The following is a 10653-nucleotide window of genomic DNA, read 5'->3' as shown; positions in this document are numbered from 1 at the left end:
CCCCAAACGGCTGCATAGGAACCACAAACCATGCCCCAGGCGGATGCAACTTTGACTGAGTCTGCCGAGAGCCTGAGCCCATTGCTCAGAGAGGCAGGCCAGTCCCAACCGTCACCGGGTTTTCCCTCCCCGCCCCAGCTCTGCCGGTGCCCCTAACTCCCAGCCCTGGCTGGGGCCCTTTGGAGAGCCCAACTTCCCCAGGCCCTGGGCGCTCAGCGTTGGTCGGTGGTTTCTTCTGCGCTTCCTGTTGAAAAAAGTCCCCGCAACGCGGAAGTTCCCTAGGTCGAGATCAGGGAGGGGAGAGACCCTGAGAACCCTCCGGGGGCTGGAGCCAGGAGCCAGCATGAGCCGGGGGTCCAGGCCAGGGGCGCGAGTGCAGCAGGAGAACGTCCCCTCCGATCTCCTCCTGGATCATGAAAACCAGCAGGTGTTTGAGCTCCTGGGCCGGAAATGCACGGTGAGGACATGAGGCCCAGAGGATGCGGACAGCAGGGGGCTGCAGGTCGGGGGTGAGGGGCACCGGCAGAGCTGGGGGGGAGCCCAGGGCTGGGGTAGCAGGGGGCTGCAGGTCAGGAGTGAGGGGCACTGGCAGAGCAGGGGGGCAGCCCAGGGCTGGGGTAGCAGGGCGCTGCAGGTCAGGAGTGAGGGGCACCGGCAGGGCTGGGGTAGGGGGCTGTGGGTCGGGAGTGAGGGGCACCAGCAGATTTGGGGGTGCCCCAGGGCTGGGCTAGCAGGGGCTGCTGGTCGGGAAGCAGGGGCACCGTCAGAGCTGGGAGTGGGGAAGCACTGGGGCTGCAGGTCAGGAGTGGGGGGCACCAGCAGAGTTGGGGGGGCAGCCTAGGACTGGGCTAACAGGGGGCTGCAGGTCAGGAGTGAGGGGCATCAGCAGATCTGGGGGTGCCCCAGGGCTGGGCTAGCAGGGGGCTGCAGGTCGGGAGTCAGGGGCACCAGCCCTTTCCTTGCTGTATCCCCCCCACCCCGCTCAGGAGGACGTGGGGTGAGTGGCGCTGAGGGGGGCTGCGAGGGGCCCGGCGCAGTGATGCTGGGGAGCCCGGAGCCTCAGCCAACACCAGAAACCAAGACAGGAACTGCCAGCCCAGGGGGGCTACACTCAGGGCCGGCCGAGCCCTCCCCGCGCGGCGTTCTGTGATGCTGTTCCCCAGCCGCCCCAGAGCTGGCTGCATCTCAGCCGTGATCGCTCTGTAACTCGGTTGTCTCTCTGCCAGACCCTGGTCACGTCGGTGGCCCAGCTGTACTGTGCCCTGCCCCCCAACAGCCAGGTCTGGGGTAAGCAGGGCTGCGGGGTCCTGTGCCTGGTCAAGGACAACCCCCGGCGCTCCTACTTCATCCGCCTCTTCAATATCAAGGTGAGTCCTTGCCCTACCCTCGCGGCTCCCCATCCCTTCCCAGCACTGTCCAGAGAACCCAGGAGTCCTGGCTCCCAGCCCTCTCCACCCTGCTCTAACCACCAGACCGCACCCTCGCTCCCAGAGCCAGGGAGAGAACCCAGGAGTCCTGGCTCCAAGGCCCCCCCTGCTCTAACCCACTAGACCCCACACCTCTCCCAGAGCTGAGGAGAGAACCCAGGCATCCTGGCTCCCAGCGCCCCCTGCTGATGGGGCGTTTACTGGGGTTTCCCTTTCTCTTGCAGGAGAGGAGGCTGACATGGGAGATGGAGCTCTCCAGCCAGCTGGTCTATTCCGCCGTCACCCCCTATTTCCACACCTTCCCCGGGGACGTGAGTATCTGCCCCAGAGAGGGCCGGGGTGGTGGTCGATCAGTGGGGCAGGGCTTCCAGACATAGCCCTGCCCCCAGAGACAACAGTTCAGAGACAGGGGGATGAAAGGAAGGAGAAAATTGAGGGCTACCAATAAGAAGTAAGGCTGGGAACCCGGACGCCTGGGTTCTTTCCCGGCTCTGGGAGGGGAGCGGGGTCTGGTGGTTAGAGCAGGGGCACTGGGAACCCGGACGCCTGGGTTCTCTCCCGGCTCTGGGAGGGGAGCGGGGTCTGGTGGTTAGAGCAGGGGGACTGGAAACCCGGACGCCTGGGTTCTCTCCCGGCTCTGGGAGGGGAGCGGGGTCTGGTGGTTAGAGCAGGGGCACTGGGAACCCGGACGCCTGGGTTCTCTCCCGGCTCTGGGAGGGGAGCGGGGTCTGGTGGTTAGAGCAGGGGCACTGAGAACCCGGACGCCTGGGTTCTCTCCCGGCTCTGGGAGGGGAGCGGGGTCTGGTGGTTAGAGCAGGGGGACTGGAAACCCGGACGCCTGGGTTCTCTCCCGACTCTGGGAGGGGAGCGGGATCTGGTGGTTAGAGCAGGGGCACTGGGAACCCGGACGCCTGGGTTCTCTCCCGGCTCTGGGAGGGGAGCGGGGTCTGGTGGTTAGAGCAGGGGCACTGGGAACCCGGACGCCTGGGTTCTCTCCCGGCTCTGGGAGGGGAGCGGAGTCTGGTGGTTAGAGCAGGGGCACTGGGAACCCGGACGCCTGGGTTCTCTCCCGGCTCTGGGAGGAGAGCGGGGTCTGGTGGTTAGAGCAGGGGCACTGGGAACCCGGACGTCTGGGTTCTCTCCCGGCTCTGGGAGGAGAGCGGGGTCTGGTGGTTAGAGCAGGGGCACTGGGAACCCGGACGCCTGGGTTCTCTCCCGGCTCTGGGAGGGGAGCGGGGTCTGGTGGTTAGAGCAGGGGCACTGGGAACCCGGACGCCTGGGTTCTCTCCCGGCTCTGGGAGGGGAGCGGGGTCTGGTGGTTAGAGCAGGGGCACTGGGAACCCGGACGCCTGGGTTCTCTCCCGGCTCTGGGAGGGGAGCGGGGTCTGGTGGTTAGAGCAGGGGCACTGGGAACCCGGACGCCTGGGTTCTCTCCCGGCTCTGGGAGGGGAGCGGGGTCTGGTGGTTAGAGCAGGGGCACTGGGAACCCGGACGCCTGGGTTCTCTCCCGGCTCTGGGAGGGGAGCGGGGTCTGGTGGTTAGAGCAGGGGCACTGGGAACCCGGACGCCTGGGTTCTCTCCCGGCTCTGGGAGGGGAGCGGGGTCTGGTGGTTAGAGCAGGGGCACTGGGAACCCGGACGCCTGGGTTCTCTCCCGGCTCTGGGAGGGGAGCGGGGTCTGGTGGTTAGAGCAGGGGCACTGGGAACCCGGACGCCTGGGTTCTCTCCCGGCTCTGGGAGGGGAGCGGGGTCTGGTGGTTAGAGCAGGGGCACTGGGAACCCGGATGCCTGGGTTCTCTCCCGACTCTGGGAGGGGAGCGGGGTCTGGTGGTTAGAGCAGGGGGACTGAGAACCCGGACGCCTGGGTTCTCTCCCGGCTCTGGGGGGGGCGTATCGCCCCCCCAGGACCAGTGAGGTGCCTTTTGCTCTCAGGAATGCCAGGCCGGGCTGAACTTTGCGGACGAGGCTGAGGCCCGCAACTTCTACACGCTGGTGCAGGAGAAGGTCCAGAAGCAACAGCAGAGGATGGGTATGTGGAGGGGTGGGGAGCCGGCGCCCCCTAGAGGGGACAGACCCCATGCCCCGTTCCCCGCCCCCCCTGAGCCAGCCCGGGCCAGGATCCTAGCGCTTGTTCTCCTCTTTCCTCAGAGAAACGGCAGCTCCCCCCGCCACCTCCCCCGGTCAATGAAGGTGAGTCCCCTTCTATCCCACTGTCCTTTGCAATTGGGGGGGAGGGGCAGGTTAGGGGTTGACCCCCCCCAGCTCTCCCACCAGCTGGGGGCGGGGGGGGAGCTGGTGACATGGGTCTGACCGGGGCTTTTTGCCTCCTTTAGAGCGACGGGCGATGACGCTGCCCCGATCCCCGATGCCCGGGGGAGACATGAATGGTAAGCGGCTTGGAGGTGGGGGTCTTGAAAGGGCTAATTCATCCCCCCGCCCTCTAGCAGCACGGAGCCCCCCAGTGCCCGGCCCTGACTGCCAGGGGAGAGTGCCCCCTGCCCAGCCCCCCACCCCGCCCCCCGCAGCACGGTGCCCCGCAGTGCCCGGCCCCGTCTGCCAGGGGACAGCGCCCCCTGCCCAGCCCCCCACCCCGCCCCCCGCAGCACGGAGCCCCCCAGCGCCCGGCCCCGTCTGCCAGGAGACAGCGCCCCCTGCCCAGCCCCCCACCCCGCCCCCCGCAGCACGGAGCCCCCCAGTGCCCGGCCCTGACTGCCAGGAGACAGCGCCCCCTGCCCAGCCCCCCACCCTGCCCCCCGCAGCACGGAGCCCCGCAGTGCCCGGCCCTGACTGCCAGGGGACAGCGCCCCCTGCCCAGCCCCCACCCTGCCCCCCGCAGCACAGTGCACCCCAGCACCCGGCCCCGTCTGCCAGGAGACAGCGCCCCCTGCCCAGCCCCCCACCCTGCCCCCCGCAGCACGGAGCCCCCCAGTGCCCGGCCCCGTCTGCCAGGGGACAGCGCCCCCTGCCCAGCCCCCCACCCCGCCCCCCGCAGCACGGAGCCCCCCAGCGCCCGGCCCCGTCTGCCAGGAGACAGCGCCCACTGCCCAGCCCCCCACCCTGCCCCCCGCAGCACGGAGCCCCGCAGTGCCCGGCCCAGACTGCCAGGGGACAGCGCCCCCTGCCCAGCCCCCCACCCTGCCCCCCGCAGCACGGAGCCCCGCAGTGCCCGGCCCCGTCTGCCAGGGGAGAGCGCCCCCTGCCCAGCCCCCCACCCCGCCCCCCGCAGCACAGTGTACCCCAGCACCCGGCCCCGTCTGCCAGGGGAGAGCGCCCCCTGCCCAGCCCCCCACCCTGCCCCCCGCAGCACAGTGCACCCCAGCACCCGGCCCCGTCTGCCAGGGGAGAGCGCCCCCTGCCCAGCCCCCCACCCCGCCCCCCGCAGCACAGTGCACCCCAGCACCCGGCCCCGTCTGCCAGGGGAGAGCGCCCCCTGCCCAGCCCCCCACCCCGCCCCCCGCAGCACGGTGCCCCACAGTGCCAGGCCCCGTTTGCCAGGGGACAGCGCCCCCTGCCCAGCCCCCACCCCGCCCCCCGCAGCACAGTGCACCCCAGCACCCGGCCCCGTCTGCCAGGAGACAGCGCCCCCTGCCCAGCCCCCCACCCTGCCCCCCGCAGCACGGAGCCCCGCAGTGCCCGGCCCTGACTGCCAGGGGACAGCGCCCCCTGCCCAGCCCCCACCCTGCCCCACGCAGCACAGTGCACCCCAGCACCCGGCCCCGTCTGCCAGGGGACAGCGCCCCCTGCCCAGCCCCCCACCCTGCCCCTCGCAGCACAGTGCCCCGCAGTGCCCGGCCCTGACTGCCAGGGGACAGCGCCCCCTGCCCAGCCCCCACCCTGCCCCCTTCAGCACGGTGCCCCTCAGTGCCCAGCCCTGACTGCCAGGGGACAGCGCCCCCTGCCCAGCCCCCCACCCCGCCCCCCGCAGCACGGTGCCCCACAGTGCCCGGCCCTGACTGCCAGGGGAGAGCACCCCCTGCCCAGCCCCCCACCCTGCCCCCTGCAGCACGGTGCCCCTCAGTGCCCAGCCCTGACTGCCAGGGGAGAGCGCCCCCTGCCAAGCCCCCCACCCTGCCCCCCACAGCCCCGTCTCTCTCTCCCACAGGTCCCAGCAAACAGCCGAATTCTCCCTCCTCCTCCTTGAACCTGATGACGATGGACATCCAGAACCCGGACATCACCTCGTCCCGGTACCGGGGGCTGCCGGTGCCCACAGCCGCCGAGAAGAAGAAGGGCAAGAAAAAGATCTCCAAGGCCGACATCGGCGCCCCAAGCGGATTCAAGTGAGAGCTGGCATCAGTGGGGCAGGAATGGGGCTGGGGCCTGGCCCCTCTAGGGGACACCGTCTCCCACCTGGCCCAAGGGCGGGGGGACTGGCTGGCTCAGAGGGGCCGGGAATGGGGCGCGGGACCTGGCCCCTCTCAAGCTGGCTAATCTTTGTTCTCCCTCCAGGCACGTCACTCATGTCGGCTGGGACCCCAACACTGGTTTTGATGTATGTAGCTTCAGAGACAGGGGTATGGTGGGGATCTGACCCTGGAGTCCCAGAGATCAGAAGGGCTCGTGGGGGGGGGGGGGGGGGGGGGCTGGGAAGGGGGCCAAGGACAGGTCGTGGGGTAAAGCTTTGGCGTTAGCAATGTCTGTGTATGGGGGGGAGGGCGGTTATCACTCGCGCTTGTGGCTACCAGGCCTGATGCGGTGTGCATAGCTGTTCCCCAGCTGCCCCGCCCCAGAGGTGGCTGCATCTTAGCATCAGGCGAGCCATCCCTATGCAGCGTTATGTGTAGCTGTTCCCCAGCTGCCCTGCTCTAGAGGTGGCTGAATCTCAGTGCCGGGCGAGCTATCTCCCTGTAGTGTTATGTGCAGCTGTTCCCCAGCTGCCATGCCCCAGAAGTAGCTGCAACTCAGTGCCCCATGGAGTGTTATGGGAGCAAATTTGGGGTTTCCTTGAGCCAGGACTGCCCAAGATACTGCCTCCCTGTGGCCCCCCCATCCCCAGCGTTTTCCAAACTCATCTTGTTCTTCCAATGCATGTTTCCCCCCACCCACACACACAGCTGCTCGGGGAGTTGGCAGTGCGGCTGTTACTGGCGGTGCGGTTGGCACGTGCCCACAGGAAAGGGGCAAGTCACAGCCAGCCAGAGGAGCTGCCAGAGCTACCGGGCATCTGGATGGCGCAAGGGGCAGGGGGCGGTCCCAGCGCCACGAAGTTTTTTCGGACTCCAGATAGTGTGTTTTTCCTTAAAGCTCAACTAGGAATTAACACGGGCCCTGTGGCATACACAGCCAGGGGCTAGGTGATCTGGCCTGCAAAATTGGTTGCCGTCGGGCCAGGTTTTCCCCGGACCATCCCTTTTTTGCTGCAGCTGTGTTGGGAAATCTGGCCCATGCAGCCAGTTTCACGGGCTCTGGACGGCACAGGTTTTTTTCGGCTCTCAAAGGCAGCGGCCCAATAATCTGGGCATGAGACCCCCAAGAGGATGGCTCGCATGGCACTGAGATGCAGCCGCCTCTGGGGTGGGGCAGCTGGGAACAGCCTCATAAAACGCCACAGTGAAAGGCTCTCCTGGCACTGAGATGCAGTCATCTCTGGAGTGGGGTGCCTGGGAACAGCCCCATATAACGCCACATGGGGAAGGCTTGCCTGGTGCTGAGATGCAGCCAGCTCTGGGGTGGGGCAGCTGACGTAACCTCCCAATTGGATCCCTCCAGAACGCCCCCCAGCCGCTTGCTCTGCCCAGTGGGTCAGGATTTTAGGGGGTCAGTGTTAGTGGGTCCCCGAGGGCTGCTGGGGGAGTTAATTGAAGGCATGATCCATAAATCCCCCGTCCCTGGATTTCAGGGGTTGGAGCCTTGCTGCTCTGTCCATCTGGGCACCTGCAGCTGTGTGTGGGGGGAGCATGAATTTGGGGGGCATTCGCCTGGGGATTGAGCCGTCTTCCTCCATCTGTCTCTCTCCTAGGTGAATAACCTGGACCCCGACCTGAAGACGCTTTTCTCCCAGGCCGGGATCAGCGAGGCGCAGCTGACCGACGCAGAGACCTCCAAACTCATCTACGATTTCATTGAAGGCCAGGGCGGGCTGGAGGCTGTGAAGGAGGAGCTGAGACGCCAGGGTGAGCTCTCCCTGTGCAGCGTTATGTGCAGCTGTTCCTCAGCTGCTCTGCCCCAGAGGTGGCTGCATCTCAGTGCTGGGCGAGCTGTCCCTGTGCGGCATTATGTGAAGCTGTTCCCCAGCTGCGCTGACCCAGAGGCAGCTGCATGTCAGTCCCGTGCAAGCCTCCCTGTGCAGCGATTTGGGATCCTCAGGGAACGGGGCGGGAGATGCGGGGGAAGAGCCTCATTACAGGCTGGGCTTTAATTGCAGTTCATTTCTCCCCACAGGTCCAGCACCTCCTCCGCCCCCCATGACCCGGTCCGGGCCCCTCCCTCCCCCACCCCCTGCCTCAGCGAGGGGCAGGTCTGGCCCGTTGCCCCCCATCCCAGGCGGCCCCCCACCTCCCTCATCTATGCCAAATAGGGGGCCGGTTCCCTCCCATCCCCCCAGGGGGCATCTGCCTCCTCCTCGTGGGCCCCTTCCCCCTGCCTCCCGGTCTGGTCCGCCCCCCCCTCCGCCTGCTGCTGGGGCAGCCCCCCCACCCCCACCTCCCCCGCCGCCCCCTCCGCCTCCAATTTCTTCAGGGCCTTGTCCCCCTCCCCCACTTCCTTCAGGGGGAGTCAGCTCCCCAGGGAGCCAGCCTGCTCCCCCCCAAAAGGGGCGTGGGGCCCTGCTGGACCAGATCCGGCAAGGCATCCAGCTCAACAAGGTGAGCTGTGGGGCAGATGCGGGGCAGGGAGGGGGTGAGGATGAGGGAGGTAGGGGGCAGGGAGGAGGGGAGCTGGGGGCTGAGTGGGAGGCAAGGAGGAGACGAGGTGGCTGTGGGGTGAGGAATGAGGAGAGATGGGGGCTGAATGGGGGGCGGGCATGGAGGAGGTGAGGGCAGGGAGGGGGACAGAGGTGGCTGGGGGTGAGGAAGGGGGAGTTGGGGGCAGGGAAGAGGGGAGATGGGGGCTGAGTGGGGGGAAGGGATGGAGGAAGTGGGGGGAAGGGAGGGGAGCAGAGTGGCTGGGGGGTGGGGAAGGGGGAGATGGGGGGGTTAGGGGAGTTGGGGGCAGGTGTGGGGTATGGAGGGGGTGACCGAGGGCAGCAGGGATGGGGAGGGGGGAGTTAGAGCTGGCTTTGGGGGTGAGGGTGGGGTAAGGGGGCTTTGGTGGTGCCAGGGCGGTGAGTGGGTACAGGGGGTTGGTCTTGGGCTCCCTGGCAGCGCCAGGAGCGTGGGTGGGTGCAGGGGGCCTGTGCTGGGGGTCCTGGTGGTGCCAGGAGGGTGGGTGGGTGCAGGGGATGGAGCTGCGGGCCCTGACCCCCCCCTCTCCTGCATTGCAGACCCCCGAGATGCTGGACTCCCCGCCGCCCGCACAGAGCTCCGAGGGCCTGGTGGGGGCGCTCATGCACGTCATGCAGAAGCGGAGCAAAGTGATCCACTCCTCGGGTGAGTCGCCCCATCCCGCCTCGGCAGCGGTGGGAGTGGGTGCCATGCCCCTCCTCCCCTATCCCCTGCCCCCTCCGCCACTCACCCTCCTCTTCCTCCCACAGACGAAGGCGAGGACAACGGCGGGGACGAGGAGGACGATGACGAATGGGACGACTGAGCCCCGTCCCCAGCAAGAAAAGCTCCCCCCCTTCTGCACCCCCACCGGCACTGGGTGCTGCGCCCCACTCCCCTGGGTGATCCCCCAGCCCGCCTGGCCCCTTTGCAATAAAGACAACTCTCTGCTTGACGTGCTGCCCCATCTTTTACCCAGAATTCCCCTCCCCAAGCCCCCAGCTTCCCCTATCTGCTCCCATCACCCCCTCGAAACCCAGGGCTTGGCAATACCCTGGTCTCCACTGACCTCTTTGGCATCAGAAACAACCCAACCGATCTCCTTCCAACTTGGCTCCATGTTTTGATCTCAGCCCGATTGAAAAAACAAGCCAAGTTGGAACCAAGCTGCCGATATGTGGGGCTCAAGAGCCCGGCGTGGGTCATCAACACAGATTTTGGGGTGGATTAAAACCCACTGGTCTGGGTCAACGTCTGAGTGACAGGATTAGAAGGCGGAGAGCTTGATCTGAGGCTGTGTCTACGCCCCATGTGCTATGGTGGTACAACTACAGAAGATTTAGTGTCGATGCTTTCAACGGCAAAGGAAGGGGTCTGCAGTTGATCCATCTCACCCGTAGCTAGGTCGGCGGAAGAATTCTTAGTTGGGTCTACACCTGTGGGTTACGTCAGCTTGACGATGGTGCTCTGGGGGGTCGCGGGGGTGAATTTTGCACACCCCTGCATGCCGTAGCTAGGTTGATCTCAATTTTGAGCGTAGACCGGAGCAGCCATTAGACTATGTCTTGTTATAATGGTGTGGTCGTCACCTGCAACTTAGAACTTGCTCGTGAGTTATGGCTTATTCATTTCAAGGCTTGGCAGAAATTGATTTTTATTTGTTTTTTTGATCGTTTCGACGGAGCAGAATTCGACTTTCATTTTTCAATCATTTCAATGGCTCGTATCACTGTTTATTTCGAAGGCGGGAAAAAATGCGGGTGCCATGGGGGGGGGGTTTCAGACAATAACTACTTCATGACTGCAGAGGTTGCGTTCAAAAAGCGAACGCTTTAAAACACAAAGTCTCTTCAAGATAGACAAAGTCAATAGCCTCAGTTCAAACTCAAACATGGTCTCAAGCAGCAATTTGTTTTACGTGGCCTTGCTCTCAGTTTAGACAGTAATTAATGGAAACGCTTGTTCTGGGTTTGCGTCTGCGGGGAACTGGACGTTGCCCGGAATTTACCAATCAAAAGCGAATCTTTCCAAGCCTATCAATTTTGATTTGGTTAATGGGGTTTTATGTCCCCGTTGCTTTACTCTTAAGGGTCTCGCCGCAGCTGGGAACAGGACGAGCAAGCCGGAGCTGGAGAACGTTCTCTTGCCTCTTCAATGAACGTTACCCGCCGCAGCCTGAGCCAGTCCAAGCGATTGTTACCCCTTCCCCTGGCCCTGTCATTGGTACCTAGGTGACGCCAACCCTCCCGGCCTTGACGTTGGCGCCTGGGTGACGTCAACCCTCCCGGCCTTGACGTTGGCACCTGGGTGACGCCAACCCTTCCGGCCTTGACGTTGGCGCCTGGGTGATGCCAACCCTCCTGGCCT

General features: G+C 65.7%; 1 protein-coding gene across 1 annotated transcript; it reads left to right on the top strand.

Moving 5' to 3' along the window:
* Nucleotides 1-136: 136 nt before the first annotated feature.
* On the top strand, nucleotides 137-9241 carry WAS (WASP actin nucleation promoting factor). Its single transcript, XM_037888355.2, has 12 exons — nucleotides 137-457; nucleotides 1227-1367; nucleotides 1652-1738; nucleotides 3359-3455; nucleotides 3575-3616; nucleotides 3760-3813; nucleotides 5529-5706; nucleotides 5876-5918; nucleotides 7386-7539; nucleotides 7808-8229; nucleotides 8847-8952; nucleotides 9057-9241. The coding sequence occupies exons 1-12, from the start codon at nucleotides 344-346 to the stop codon at nucleotides 9110-9112; spliced, it is 1494 nt and encodes a 497-aa protein (XP_037744283.1). The 5' UTR covers nucleotides 137-343; the 3' UTR covers nucleotides 9113-9241.
* Nucleotides 9242-10653: the final 1412 nt, after the last annotated feature.

Source organism: Chelonia mydas, chromosome 23 (genome assembly GCF_015237465.2).
Source record: "Chelonia mydas isolate rCheMyd1 chromosome 23, rCheMyd1.pri.v2, whole genome shotgun sequence".
Taxonomy (NCBI): Eukaryota; Metazoa; Chordata; order Testudines; family Cheloniidae; genus Chelonia; species Chelonia mydas.
This window is presented reverse-complemented; position numbering and strand designations above follow the sequence as displayed.